General features: G+C 33.7%; 1 protein-coding gene across 1 annotated transcript in view; it reads right to left on the bottom strand.

The window, feature by feature from the left end:
• LOC116446511 (sodium channel protein type 2 subunit alpha-like) overlaps positions 1-16,163 on the bottom strand; it is a 70,622-nt gene that overhangs the window by 19,724 nt on the left and 34,735 nt on the right. Inside the window, 4 exon segments of the mRNA XM_032114476.1 lie at positions 9,684-10,169; positions 11,061-11,417; positions 12,652-12,825; positions 13,957-14,195. Of these exon segments, the coding sequence (XP_031970367.1) occupies positions 9,684-10,169; positions 11,061-11,417; positions 12,652-12,825; positions 13,957-14,195 (1,256 nt within the window).

Raw genomic sequence — 16,163 nt, 5'->3', positions numbered from 1 at the left:
GTATATGACTGGTGAAGTATTCTGAGTAGTATTAATACCGGAGAGCTTGCATGCACCACACTCTCAAGTTATTTCATTGTCTTTACTATTATGCTGGATTACATTGAAAACTTGTCTTAGTTTTCCTGGCAAAATGAGCTAACACAAATCTGCACATATATCTTCTTGTCCACTACATATGGTATTTTCACAAAAATACACATTATCTGGATTAAAAAGTTCTAAATTTAATGGCAAATTTTTGCACAATTTAACTTTTCAAGAAAGCACAAATTACCAGAGCTGAAACATCATCTTTGCATTCCGGTCTCCTGTGCTTATTGAGAGACCTCCAGATGTCCTTTTCATCCCAAATTTTTCTATCATTCTACTACTTTTTTTGTACAGTGAAATACTATAGTCCTTACTACAGTAAAAGCACTTCTAGATATGAAAACTGCAAGAACTGGAGAGTGATAGAAAATAACTCAAGTTAAGAAAATTTAAACTGAGTACATTAAAACTGTGATCAGGTCATACAGTTTATCGGCCATACAGTTTATCAGTCACACAAGACTGCCCATAATTTTGCCCTTTTAAGAAAGCATATTTTGAAAAGAAAATCCTGCTAAAAATGCAAACAAAAAATTCAATAATTAGACATAGCATTTGTAATTTGTTTTCAGTTGACAGTACTGTTGTAATTTTTTTCTTCCATAATACTTTCTCTTTTATTGTGAAATAAGGCTTGTAATCAGAAAGCAACATTAAAGAAATCATGGCAGTGAAATTCTTTTGATTTATCACATGTAGCAGTTGTACATAGGAATTTCAAAGGGGATGCAGAATGGACCTCTCACTTAAATACTTTAAATTGTACAGGTACTGATGTAACAAAAGGGCATTCTAGCACCGAGTAGATTTGTGCTTTTAGCTAAGCAGAACTGCTCATGTCCTTTGACCTTTGGAGGAAGGTCATGTTTAGAAAGTATGAAGACCTTTCTATACAATTTTGTTGAGAAAGTGCTTAATAGCAACTACTTTTCACATTTAGTTTTCAAGATAGTGACATTTTTAGAATATAAAAATCTCCTACTGTTCAGATTTTGCAACAAATAATAAACACAAACTTGTTTCTTGAAAGAGGCACTTCCATATATTTTCTTCTTCAGAGACACTGCTGAAAATTAAAACTAGTTATTTAACTCCTCAGTTAAAACTTAGTCTCTTCAGGAAAATGTATTGGCAGCTAAGAACTTTTTCTGCCAGAAATGAAGTAAATGGCACATACATCTTAATACAGCTTTTTAAGGAATTATTTCCTCATATTCAACTTTTACATGACATGAATTAAGTTTTAAACAAAAATCATGTTGAATGATGGATAATTTCAAGGATAATTTTCCAGAAGCTGCCTTTTGCACACACAGTATGTAGTGAATATAGGGTCACTCAGACCTCAGGTCCCATGGTTGTTACTGCATTGTGACCAAAAATATCATGTTTCACTTCTCATACTGCACTTCCTGTATGATTTCCAAAATTTATATATGTAAAATAGTTACAGCCATGTTGCCTCTAAATGGAATAATTTTATTACTGGTCATGTAAGTCTGTGAGTCTGAGATAAAATACTGTGTAGCTCATTGTGAGAATATTTAAAATTTCACTTTCTCTATTACATTTACAACCAAAATACCCAGTAATGTACACTATATTAAACATTATTAGCATACCACCTTATTGTCAACACATAAGGCTGTCTCTTTTTTAAAATTAATACTTGTGAATTAACTCTCTTACTATATATCATTGAAATACCAAGAAATAAGAAACCTTCCACTGAAATCATGGGCAGTTTCTTCATTAAATAAAACCCAAATATTGTAAAAATAATTATCTGTCACATTCAAGTTAGGAAAAGTAAAACTATTCATGGCCTGATCCATCATCATTAAATACATGACTGACTTAATAGTAGCAAGATAAAGGTTCATAGTAAGCATCCATTATAAATCTGTGAGTGCAAATTAAAAGGCAGTCAAATTTTTAACTGCATTTTCCCATGTAAACTCTGCTGCAGATAGTTCATAGTTGCTAAAAGCCAAGTGGCAGAAGTACAGTTTGTAACCAGTACAAACAAAAACTACTATAATTCTTTTCAGTAATTTTCACATAAAGCATTCTCTTCGTTATTTTTCATATAATCTCAAACAACTGCATTATTAAGAGAAAAACCTCATTAGTTAACAAAACTCCTCTTCTTTGCTTGAAGACCCTAAATTAGGAAAGAACCAATACATTTTAAGTAAGGTGACGTTAATGATATTCTTTCTAGCAATAAAGCTAATAAAACTAATAGGAAGCTTGAGACACATGATGGATTAGCACAATCTTCTTATCAGCTCATAAATGTGATTATCAGCCTCTAGGACAGACCATGCCCTGTAAATATTTATTTGCATCTTCAATGATAACACATTTTCCTTTATAAGGAAACATTTGAAAGCAATTGCTTATGGTGCAGCATTCTCAAGGCCTGAATCAGCAAAACGACATGCTTGACTAGAGCAGCAGCCTGAGCAATACTGTGGAAATCACAGACAAAAATAAAAGAAATAATCAGACTACCTCAATGGGATTATATTTTTCTGAAAACAGTATTATAAATATTATTGTGTAGGATATAAAAGAAAAAATGCTTCATCACCCACCCAAATACTTGGTTAATGTATGTATAATCAGCCTCCATAATGTTCTTTCAGAGCAGTGCATCTCTTATCAACAGCTTCGATCATTAAAACAAGCTTTGACCAACAGCGTGTTAATGCGCCCATTTACAAGAAAATGCATTCACTTAAGACCCAGTCTTGCTCTCATTTGATTCTATTCTAGATTTCAACAAGAGCAAGAGCAGGCTACTGAAGTTTTAAGCTTTACAAACGGCTTCATGATTCAAGTGACAATAAAATAAAAGGATTCAGCCATTACAAATTGCCTTTAGTAATTCAGCCATGTGGTTTTATACTTTCAGTCTCGAAAGCTGCACTGTAACTGAGTGAAAAAATATAAAATAATGGAGATTGATGATTCCAAAGTGATTCTAAACTGACTTTAAATCTCAGATCTTATGATATTTGACTTTTATATAATATTAAGAATATAATTTTAAAATCTCTTTCCTTAGAGTCTTATTTGGTGTTTGAAGCATATCTTGGTTTAAAATTTAATTATTAAAATCTGAGAATTTTCAGAATACCCACCAATGTTAATTTTTTTGGCATCTCTGGGCAATTTAAACCAAAATATGATAAAGGTAGATCATGCTGCACTATAATCAAGGCTACAAAATGAACCACTTGGTGATCCTTTTGAAGCCAGTAAAACTCTGCCTGAAGGAAACAGTTTTCAATCCTGCTACAGGACTGAAATCTCAATCCCCCCAAAATTTTGATGCCTAGTTTTACTAGAATAATTTGACCTCCTTAGTTTCATGTAACTTTGGCTCCTGTGCAATATTTGCTGTTCCTATTCCTGAAGGCTCTGCCAATACTCATCAATGGAGGGCATGTTTGCCTATATTGAAAAACATTCCTAGGGTAAATAGGTATATGTGCATTTTATAAAAATTATGCTGACTACTGTGTAGTCTTGCTAATTCACACAAGTAAGTCCCCCAAATCATTTACGGAATGCTATTGTGAAACACATTCCAAATACCACTATTTATAAAGGCATTTAAGAAAAGAGGAGTTGTAAAATGTTTAGCTTTTCAGAGATCTTTAAGGCAAGTTATTAGCTAAGTATAATTTTAGCAATTATAAGACTGTTTGCTCTTCTTCCAGTTTATAAAACTCAAGATATGCACTGTCCAAATGAATAGAGTGTAGTTTGTAGCATCTTGAAGATCTGCATTACAGTGCATTGCAGATTTAAAAGTGTAACTGTAATTTTTACACAAGTAGCTACTGTGATAATTCAAATATTATCCATTAAGGGGATGAAGTCGTGGCAGAAATTATTTCAAAATCACTTTACACATTTCACACATTTCATTAAATATTTACATTTATAAGGGCTGAATCAAAAAGGGTTGTTTTTATTTTTTAAAAACTATGCATGCTCCCTTTTTCTTTGGCTTCTTTAGCATAAAACATTCCAGTACTTTTATGATCCATACTTCAAAACCTGAAGAGCATGCAGGTATTGCTAAACACTGTATTTAAATATTCAGAAAAACCATTAGCCGAGTTAAAAAATACATGTTGGGTTTGCCAGTCCCACCTGACCATGCTGTGATGTGAATCCCATAACTCAGCAGAGAGCAGCTGTGCATGTTTCTACTCTTGCAATGGATAGGGAAGGTACATAGCTGAATAGCATGCAGGCCAGTCAAAATCCATTAAAAAGTGATTATATATATATATACATATATATGTATAACTTGCTTAGGTAACCTGTGTGAAAGTGGTGACACGTTGCTCTACCTGGTTAAAAAGCACCAGAGCTGCATTCTTGATTGCTCCAGCTTGGTTTTACCCCTGTGAGAAGTAAGAATGGTAGGTAGTGAAGTTCAAGACACAGGATCACTAGTTTTTGTCTTTTTGGAATCTCTAATTCAAACACGGCTTTAACACAATTAAAACATAATTATTAAATATTTTATTATTAGCTGGAAAAAGGGAAATACATACCACCTGAAATGTTAAACAAAGTTTTCTAAGAACTTGTTAGTTTATTTTAGAGAAATTAGAAATATAGAAGCTAGAACTACTAATCTGCACACAAAAATTGTGATTCATAAATAAAAATGGAATGAATAAAATTAACAAAGACATTATTAGCAGATTTGGAAACTATTACTGTATTTATATAGTCCTTAATGCTTATTAATGAAAATTTTAAGGGATTTTTTGTTTGTTTGTTTCATGTCCTAGTCTTCATTTAATTGACTATGTGATTATCTCTTTTATTTGAAAAATACGTATGTACAGGAAGCAAAATACTTTGAAGATGTATGTCTTCCCATTCCTCCTTCATCCTCTAATAATGGTAGAACTCCTAGATCTTGATGAAAATACACATCTTTAATTTCTGTTCAGTTTAAATGGGATGAATTATCATATTATGTAAATTTCTAGTTTAGATTTAGTATGCTATACACTTCTGAATCTCTCATCATTATATCATTGTTTCAAAAGAGGATTGTATTGGTGTCTGGACAGTGGAGCATCAATGTATCCAGAGATATGGTTTAAATCAGTAACCACAGGTAGTCCATTACTTAAATAATTTGTTACTTCTGAAGAAACCGCCCCAGAACTGGTCAGTTTTAGAAAAGATAATTTAGATTGTTGGACATTTTAAACATGATAAAACAATCATCCAACAAATTGATGAAATCCTGTGGAGTCTCTTTTGACTATTGTTAGAGCCAATGAAAATGCTTATCTTTTGGGAATGCAATAACTCTGTTCTTGTCTTTTTCACTTCATCTAGGCACAAAGGCCTTGGTGAAGCCAAACAGAAAACTGAACTTATTCATTGTTTTAAAAATTCAGTAGATTAGATGATGAAGGATATTTTTAATTTGATGAAAATCATCTGTTGTGATCATCAGAAGTCAATTGAGTAACCTCATTTCTCCAATCTGAATTTGTATGTACTTTACATACACTGTAGATAGAAAAGCTTTTGGAATTGTGAGTGATTGAGGCCTGTAGGTGTATGTATTTCTTTAGTTGTGAAATAAGCTTTCCATAACTGAGAAATATATTTGAAATTATTTTCCCATGTCAAAATGCAAAACTATATTTATAAAGTTGGCAATCAGCTATAATGAACAGTTGTTAAGGGGTATGTAATATACAATAGTTAGGAGTCTTATGTTAGGTAAGATTAACATAGTCCACTCATTTCACTATGGAAACAGCATCCACATGCTAACGTTAAAACCCACCCAATTATCCCCTTTAGCTCTTTCTAATTTTTTTATTGTCTTCAAAGTTAATGATCTTGAGTACCTTATTTTCAGAGCAGAAATCTGTTTCTTTTCTGATGATTATCTCATTGTTTTTGATTGTCTCATTGATTATCTCTCTTTTCTGATTATTAAAAAATTCTTTTTCAAAGTATCAATGAAATGTTCACTTCTTGCAGGTACTTTCAGCCAACTATTACTCTAAAGGAGTGAGTAACTTAATAATCTAACAAGTATTATCTTTCTGTTTCATCCAAAAAGAGATTTACTCAATTTTCTAGTGATATGTATTAGAAAGATCTTGTTTAGATCTGGAATTTGCAACCAGGTTCCAGAATAGATTCTGGCAGATTTGGGAAGTTATTAACTAGCAAATTAATTAGAAAGTCTTTCCATGAAAGGGGAGAAAAAAAAAAAAGAAAAAGAGCTGGCCTTCCAAAAGAAGCTTGGTGGCTAGAGTTACTTTCTACTATAGCATATCTGACAAAAAAAAAAAAAAATAGGAAATATTACAATTTCTTCCTCACTCACCCACAATTACAATATCTACCGTAACTACCTGCTCCTGGCATATTCCTCAGGGGAACACAGGCTATGCCCCACTTCTAGCATGACAGACTTCAAATAATCATTCTGCTCTTAAGCATCAGTGACAGTAAGACACCAGAAAAAAAAAAAGATTCATTTTACAGCTCCTGTGCAGCTCTAGCTTCCCACAGCTCTGTGGTTAAATAAAACATTGTTATAGGGGATACCTCCTGAGGGTGTTTTAAGTGCTAAGTACTGTCCCAGTTAAAGCAGGGAAATTTCTGCCCCATCTCTTACCCCTCCTTTTGCAGACCAGGCCTTCTAGCAGAAGTGTTTTCTCAGTGGGACCCCTTGAGAGGCAAAACAAAGCAAATGATGGTGTACTGTTCTAGAGAGGTAACTTAAATACTGCACCAGTGTACTCTTTATCTTCCTTAAAAGACAATCAGAAGGCAGCAAAAGATTCAACAGTACGGTTGACTTGGTAGGAGAAGATTGGGAATTTTCACAAATTCCTGTCACACGCCAGAACTTCCATTCATATATTCAGAAAGCTGGTGGATTTTTATACACACAATAAAATAACCCACTTTATTCTTTCCACAGAAATCATCCAGAAGGAATGGAATAAGGAATCCAGAGCAGAAAGTGCAATTAATATAGAATTCACAATTTTCAGGGTACTGTCTGATTAGACACTGTTCACAATATGCACACTTGCACTGTATGAATACATGTCAGACAGTTAAACAATAAACAGTTATGGGTGAGCAGAACTTGATGGAAGTTATTATTGCTCCAGTTTCCCAATGGTATTGACTACTATAGTCTATGGAAATACTGAAGCTGCACAAAGTCCTAAAGCTGTCTTAACCCCGTTGAAAATTTCTCCACAATTTCTTAATATAAATACCATCCATCATTTACTGCTGGATTTCCCACAGTCACCTGAAATTTTCAGTCAAATTGCTTATTAAGTGGTTTCTCTTCCTGAAGACATATGGATAAAAGTCCATTAAAAAAAAGGGCAAAATCCCTTTTGATTTATTACTGTCCAGAAACTTCAGGATGGCCTTAGAAGATAAAGGCACAATGCCTGAACCAGGCAAAGATGGGGTTAAACAGAGAGTTGACTTGTGAAAGTCACCTTGAAATTGGTATTTTCTCAGCACATCAAAAAGGGCTTTTACTCCACTTTCTTGGAGTGTACCTACATCACATATTCACCTGGAAAGCAGTGGAGTTTCTGCCTTTGCATTGCATTTTGCTTTTTCCTCAGCTGTTCTCATAGACTATATGGCAGTACACTGTAAACGGAGCCATTCAATCTTTCTTACAGAAGAAATAAACCAGTAATACCTATGGCACAACCAGTGACTTCCCTTGTAACACAGACCCACAGGCACTATGGCAGAGAAAGTGGACTGCCAGGGGATCACTAGCTAGGTATGGACGGGAACTTCCCAAGTTCCTTTATTGCTGAGGCTAACATGTCATGTAACCACAAATTCAGTATCTGCACAGCCCCTCCCAACTTCCTAATGCATATTACAAACCTTTTAAAAAGTAACATATTCAGGAAATTTTGAGGCTTGTAACTTGATGGAGTTAATAGGAAGACACTCATAACTGTATTTATCAAAGCCACAATGAAAACAGAAAATATCTAGTAAAATGTCATTTTAAAAAGCATCAGAATATATGAAAAGACATAGAAGACTTTGCTAAAGGTTCATTGGAAATGAAAGCCAACTTTTATTAGATCAGCTTACATGAAAAATACTTAACTCTCAGACTCAGAATCGCTCTGAATGTTTTTGGTTTTTTTTTTATACTAGTTGATCTCTTAATTTACACTGCTTTACACTTCCTGTATCTCTTATATTCTACATTTACCATGGATAAGCACTCCTGCTATACTGTCTTATACATTTGCATTGAAACTCTTTGTCTCATAACTGAGCAACTCAGATGATAGAATATCTCGTTCTTCATCCTACAATTCTTAGAGCAACATTCTTTGCAGCTGCAAATAAACACACACTCTTGATGTTCTTTAGCAAAAACCCCATACTATGATTAATTGGATCATGGCTATGCATTAATGTAATGTGGTGTAGTTTGATATTGCTGAGGAATACATCATTATTGCATATATGCCAGATATACAGCTATGATAAAGTCATGAATGCAGGGCTTATTTATAGGAGAGCTTTCTTCATGGTAAAGAAACCCTTTTGGATTAATGAGTTATTACACAACATCACAGCTTCTAATCTAATTGAAAACAAATTTATCCATGGTTCCTGATGTCTTAAATGACAAGGTTCCTAAATTTCTAATGGCACTGAATATAATTAGATTCTGCTAATGCCTTTATTAGCTTGTCATTGATTACTACCCCAATATATAAAGTTTTCCTTGTATACTATTAGCACCTGTACATGATCACTTCTGGTATTTGAGCCACTTAGCTTTTGAAACACATGGCATTGATTTTTTAGACCAACTTTTGTCACTTTGCACAATAATAACAACAGCATAAATCCTTCAAGTAAGCTGTTTCTGCATGCTTCTGTATTACAAGATCACTTTGCTCTCCAGTATAACTTGAGCTGCTGCTTTACCATGACATTCATTGGTACCTAGATTACTTTATTTCAGCCAGCCATAGTCTCTGAACGCAAAGTCTGTTCAAATATTACTCACAAAAATTTTTAGATAATCCAGAATATATTAGTGATCTGTGATGTCTCGGTGTTAATTTTTAGAACTACCCTAAATATTGAGAGAAATATTTTTTCTCCACTTATGTTTGCTTAGGTATGCAAAGCTGTACACTCCTTCATTGTTCCTTAGCCTTCTACCCTTATTCCATAAATTCTTATCATGGAGGTACTACAGAAAGAATGCTTTATCAAGTATGTACCAGTCCTAAAACCTCATAAAACTGTGAAAGAAATAATCACATTTAAAATCAAATATCTTCCAAATTTTAATAAACTAAATACTAAAAATGTAAACTCTAAGGATCTTCTACACTATACCATTATATAATTTTTTTCTTGAATTGTACTACATAAAATTCTAAAACATAAAATATAGGATATTAAAGTTTTTAAACAATTCTAAATATGTAATTAAATCATGTAAATGTATGACTACAGTTTAATAGTTAAGATACGAAAAATCCTACCTGTTTGCTTTCTTCCATATCAGATTCGCTGCTAAATTCTTCTGTATTTAAATTTTCAAAATCTGATTCTCCAAGTGCAATGGGCACTGTTACAGTGAGGCCTGGGTTGTTTATGAATGACATATAATCATTTTCATCAATTACGTATTTTTCCACACTGCTGCCTGTGCCTACACCACTGGTGGTTCCATTCCCGTCTTTAAGATAATTCAGATCTTTGCTTATTTCAACAGCAGTATGATTGGAAATGCAGCTGTCTTTCTTGTTGTTTAGCTCTTCAAGTGCTTTGATTTCCTCTAAAGATTTCTGCTTTCTAACGAAGGCTTTTCGGATGAACTCCTGTATCTTTTTTTTAACAAAATCTATGCCTTTCTGAATCCTTGCCACAGCAATCTGGAGATTGTTCATTTCATTATCATCGTCTGTAGCAGCAAGGTTGTCTGAACTAAATGAGCTCAGCAGCAAGGCCAGAAATAGGTTCAATACCTAAAAGATGAGAGAATACAGCTATATAGTAAATACATACATATCAGAAGTGTTAAATTTGGCAGTGCAAGGTTAACAGTTGTACTTGATGATCTCAAAGGCCTTTTCCAATGTAAATAGTTCTATGATTCTAAAAAAAGCAGTAGAGCAGGTTGTGGATCATAAATAACTTTTTGGGGCTCTGCACATTTTTGCTGAAAAAATGTCAAGATTGCAAGGTCATGTAAATAACTAGGATACAAATATTTTGAATTCTATTTTATAAAAATTTAAGTCATGTTAAAAATATCACTAAAGGAAGAGAATTTTGACAGGAAATTTTGACTGCAAATTTTAACGGTAAAAGAAACTTAAAAATAAAGTAAAAGTGTAAATGGTTCATTCCTTTTATAAGACTTATGTCTAGGAAGTTCTCACCAATTCAATATTTATCAATTGAAATTTTGCATTTTAACTTGTCAGCTTGAATTTAAATTTTTTTATAAAGGTTTCTTGTACAATCTTGAGTTAGAAGTTTTCAAACACCTTTTTAGGCTGGACGGCAAATCCCTCTGGGTTTCATTTTTGTTTTTTACACGTAAACAATCCAAAAAGTTCAGTACTAAAAATTAAACGGCAGCTCTAAATTAGCTGCAGCACTCCCATGACAGGATGTTGGATTTGACATTTTAGTTTCCTTCTAAATGCTTGTACCCATAGTAAGAGTACTTCAGGGGATAGAAATGTGTGAAAAAGAGGAAAATGCAATCATCGTATGTTTTTACCCAAAATTTAGCCCATTCAGATTAATTTTTTAATTCTAAACAGAAGGATGACAAACATTTTCATTGCCTAGCTGTGAGTCCTGTACATCTGCATCAGAGTTAATGTTCAAAAATGTTCATCACGTACCACTAGGTTTCCAATCACCATGACCAGCATGAAAACAATAAGGCACATGGTTTGGCCTGCAACCTCCATGCAGTCCCACATCGTTTCTATCCATTCTCCACACAGCACTCGGAATACAATCAGGAAAGAGTGGAAAAAGTCATGCATGTGCCAGCGAGGAAGCACACAGTCACTGGAGATCTTGCAGACACATTCCTTGTAGCTTTTGCCAAACAGCTGCATCCCAACCACAGCGAAAATGAACACAATGATGGCCAGCACCAGGGTCAGATTCCCCAGAGCCCCCACTGAGTTGCCAATAATCTTAATCAGCATATTTAGAGTTGGCCAAGATTTTGCCAATTTGAAAACTCGAAGCTGCAAAACAAAAATGCAGATGAACTATTAGTGTTAGTTACAAAAGAGAAGCTAGGTTCAAGCTGGCTAGCAGAGCATACCAATTTCTGTATTAATTTGTTCTTCAGTAGTACCACATTATTATTTTAACGGGAAGCAGGGAACATGGAGAAGTTGTCAAAAATGCATTATCATTTGATTTCAGTCATGCACATAGTAAAAAAAAGTCATAATTTGTGGTTTTTTTGACATTTTATTTTACTATTTTTAAACGTCCACTTACAAATGATTCCTGAATTCTTAGAGACATTTTAGACGCTTCTACTCTTTTCATCACTGTGACTACACCCTCTTTGTTGGCTTGGTTCCACATTTCCCTCAGCACCACATTAAGCCTTCCATGCTTAGATAGAGACCAATTTTTTAAGCAAAATCTTGATCTTGATATTATGATGTCCATTCAAATCATAAACACTAACTTAAAAATAATATTCATTACTCAAACTATGTTATGTGAAGTTGGATACCATTGCAAGTAGTGCTAAATAAGTCACTCCTTCCTGCTCTATGTATTAGGAGATAAGGTTTTCAACCAGTGTGATGACTATTGGTAATAAAGACTTTTAAATCATTAATCTTGGGCCTCTAGGAAACACATCTATAAACTAGTTTGTGCACAATACTAATTGCTATTAAAAATACGTTTCTATTAAAAGCTCAATAATATTTCAATTTAAATGTTATCTTAAAGTCAGCTTGTTACAACTGTTATATGTAATGATGTGACTAGAAGTTTATTGTTGGTGCCCATTAAAATAAATGTGAAGAGAGGATCTGCTTAAGTTCACAAGTAACACAAAGTAATGTTCACAATATAAAGACTAAAAATGCTATGAATCTATATGCTGGTGACAATATGTATGTTTTTACAGATATTCAACTTTGATGATTCTTAATGAAATCAGTGTAAAGACTTACAAAATTCTTAAAGGTAGCAGTTAGTCTTATGTTGGCAAAGTATATCAGTTGGATAGATCAATAGGATAATATGATACTAAAAGGTATCAAACACCTTAAATTTGTACTTACCAAACATAGCTTGCAAATTAGGCACATAAGAAAAATAATGTGAGCCATTGAAGTATACAATACATATTTCCAAAATATGGTAATTATTACAGGCACCAGCACTTTTTACTTTTTTTTTTTTGAGTGAGATAATGGCATGCAAATATTTAATTCACAAGGTATTTACCAATCTGAATGACCGAAGAACAGATAATCCTTCAACATTTGCAAGACCAAGCTCCATTAAACTAAGGCTAACGATAATACCATCAAAAATATTCCAGCCTTCTTGGAAATAATAATAAGGATCCATGGCAATAATCTTTAGTACCATTTCTGCTGTAAATATCCCAGTGAATACCTAAAACAAAACGTAATGAATGGTTATGAGAAGTTTATATACCTGAGGAATTTTTTTTAATCCAGTGAGTTCTCTCACCTGTTATTATAAAAAACAGCTGATTGCTATCTCCAAATGGCATCTAAGTATTTCTAAACACTGAAAACAAGTAACTAAATCAGGATATATAGTAGGACAGAGGTTTGGTAAACCTATAAAAAGCTATTGACCAGTCAGCAGTTCAGCTCCCTGGTATGTGCTGGACTATCCATCCAGGAGATGATGTGATGTCACCTGGTGTTTTAAGTCCTGTTTGATGCAGATGGTTCCAGTAAAGTAAAACAAGACTTGACAGCAAGATTTTCCTAGCTTACAGTCTAAAAGTTTTACTCTCTAATGTCAGACTCTCTAAGCATAGACCCTCTGAAGTCTGTCTTGTAGACAAGGGAAGTTGGAGTTTCTTGTACCGGGCTTTTTCTAAGAATAAAGAAGTTTCACACATAGTTACCATGCTGTGTGACAGCTATTTCCTTTAGGAAAGTGAATTTCAGGGTGATAATGTGATGTGAATTATCTCCAAGTGCCAAATGTGAAATTATCAATGCTTTTTAGTGTTTTTAAATCCAGAATTTAACTCAAAACTTTCTTGAACTGTGTAGTGATCAGTTGTTTGTGCAGCGCAACAAAGAAGTTTGGGAGCGTGCCTTTTTTATAAAGGTATTTTCACTGTAGTGTAACTGAAAAAAATTCCAAGAGAAATTCTGACATTGAATATTTCATCAATTTTGTGTGGAAGAAAAATATTTTCTGTGATGTAATATCAGTATCATGGTAAAAATTGCATAATCTACCTTAACATTGGAAAGAAAAAACCCAAGGTAGACATCAACAAGTCTGGCATTCCAGTGAAAGACTGCACTTCCATCTATATTCAGTTATTTCATTATAGTAGTTAGAAAACAAGATTCATGAAAGACAAAGGCTTCAGTAAAAAAATCACTTTACCTGTGAAAATCATATGTACCATTTCTAAATTGATTATAAAAAGACATTTTTGGAATAGATTTAAAACAAATTCAATGCATTTATACATGTCTTCTTTTAGAAAAGGGTATTTTTACATCAAAAAGTAGTGCGTGACAAACTACTTACCAGGTTCCCCACAGAAAGGACACTGCTAAACTGTTCTGTCATTGGGTAATGTTCCATGGCCATAAACAAGGTGTTTAAAACAATGCAAATAGTTATAGCAAGATCAACAAATGGATCCATCACAACTAAATTGACGACATGCTTTACTTTTAACCATGGACTCCAGCAATCCCAGATCAAGAAAGTATTTGCAAATCTGTACCAGCATGGTGGGCATTTCTGTCTGGATTCTTCAAGCTCTGAAAAGAAAAAATAGAAAAAATGAATATTACAAATTTATCTTCTGGAAGTTCTTGCTTTAAAATATGGAAAAAGATTATATCAATCAAATAAACAGCTCTCACTAACATGAGATTTCCCTCACCCATGTGCAGCCACCTTAAAGTAAGGCATCTACTTTATTTAAGATCCTCTACAACCAATGGACAGTGAAGTCAGAGTAAATCATCTGAGACAACTGTCTAAAGAGAGAAATGTATTTGTCTTTCCCATGACAGTAGGGAGAATCTAGAGAGTTAGTTTAGGTTACTTGACTTGCTTACAGCAGATATCTTAATTATAGATATTAAAAGCCAACATGATTCACTCGTCAGTGAGCTGCTATATATAATTGGTATAAGCTTCATAAAGGATTCACATTTTTTCTAGTATGTACAAAACATGAGTACATATTTTGATTTGAGATACTAAAAGTGTTATGTTTGCTACTACACTGAACCACTACAATATCAGATAAATGATCTGTAATGCATACCTATAATTTCTTATTTGAATGGCTATTTTTAATGTATTGCATGCCTGCTTTCTTATTTGTAAATTATTATTTAATTTGGTTTGAAAATGTCTTGTACAGTTGCAGCGTCTATCAACTGAGAAACAGAACAACATATATCTGTATTAGGAGAACAACTCTGTTTAGCAACTGCTTTAAATTAGAATCTTTGGAAACTATTTTTTCTTCCATTTCACTGTCAATATTGTCAAAGTTACAGAAGAAGAGTAACTTCTTCTAAGTTAATAATAGCAAGAATGAATGTCTGATGTGATGGAATGTTTGAGGACAGCGTAGAAGGAAGATTGATGATTGCTTAAGTGAGAAATACTAAGACTACAAAATATGTAAGAAATGTCCACAACAGTTTTGATAAAATTTCCGCGTAGTGCCATCAACTCAACTTGGAAATTTCCCATTTTTCAGGCATCCCTTAGAGCACAGAGAGATGTCCATCATCATGACACTTATGGATGATTTTGCTACAATAGCTGTTCCACAGATTTGCTAATAAGGATTTACTGCAAAAATCTACTTTGAAGACCAGTCAATTGATTTTTGCCTCTAATATTGTCTTATATGGGTGGAATTACTGGAAGTTAAAAGCTTTCAAACTACTGAAATAAACAAGTTCTCCAGGCAGAAAAGGATATCATAAGTAGCTAAAGCTTTCTATAGTCTTTATAAACCACAACAAAGACAGTACTTCAGAAGGAATATATGGATTGGGTGGTATAATCACATTTCTGAACATGCAACTCAGAATGATGAAAGGCAGGACAGGACTGGCCTTGGACAAAAGTGACCACTCATACTGGATGCTGAGTTGACACAGAAGACTCCGTTGCTGTGCTTAGCAATTTCTGAAATGGTGGAAACCAGACATGGGTAAGGAGGTGACTATCAGGACAGTTTTGTTTACATTGACATGTTTTTTTCTGGTCAGGAGAGTGGAAGGACAAACTATTTAACTAGAGGAAGAATGCAGCACTCTCTAAGGCGATATCCTGTTTACAGAGAGGAGAACCAGGATTTAAGAGGTACCAACAGCTCACACTTGCACTAAAGTAGGACGACATACTCATGAAGATACACGTTTGTGAGAACAGGTTTTTTTTAGAAGAAAATAGGTGATATAAACCTTACATTTCTTATTACAATTAGTTTGCGATCTCTTTGTTTATCTGAGAGCAAAGGGCTTCAGAACTCACTTTAAAATTATATTTCAATACTGGCTTAGTAACACTGCAATGTTTCTTGGTAATTTCTTGTCTTTTTAGAATATATGTTGAATCTGCAAGGTTGGTCTTACTGTAACACCTGCCACACTTTGCCAGTATCCAGTAGATAGATACTGCAAGCTATGGCATATATATGAAGAGTGAGCATACTCAGTTTCCATTAAATAGGAAAAAAAAAATCCCAAGAAGTATGC

The sequence above is a fragment of the Corvus moneduloides genome, chromosome 7 (assembly GCF_009650955.1).
Source record: "Corvus moneduloides isolate bCorMon1 chromosome 7, bCorMon1.pri, whole genome shotgun sequence".
NCBI lineage: Eukaryota > Metazoa > Chordata > Aves > Passeriformes > Corvidae > Corvus > Corvus moneduloides.
This window is presented reverse-complemented; position numbering and strand designations above follow the sequence as displayed.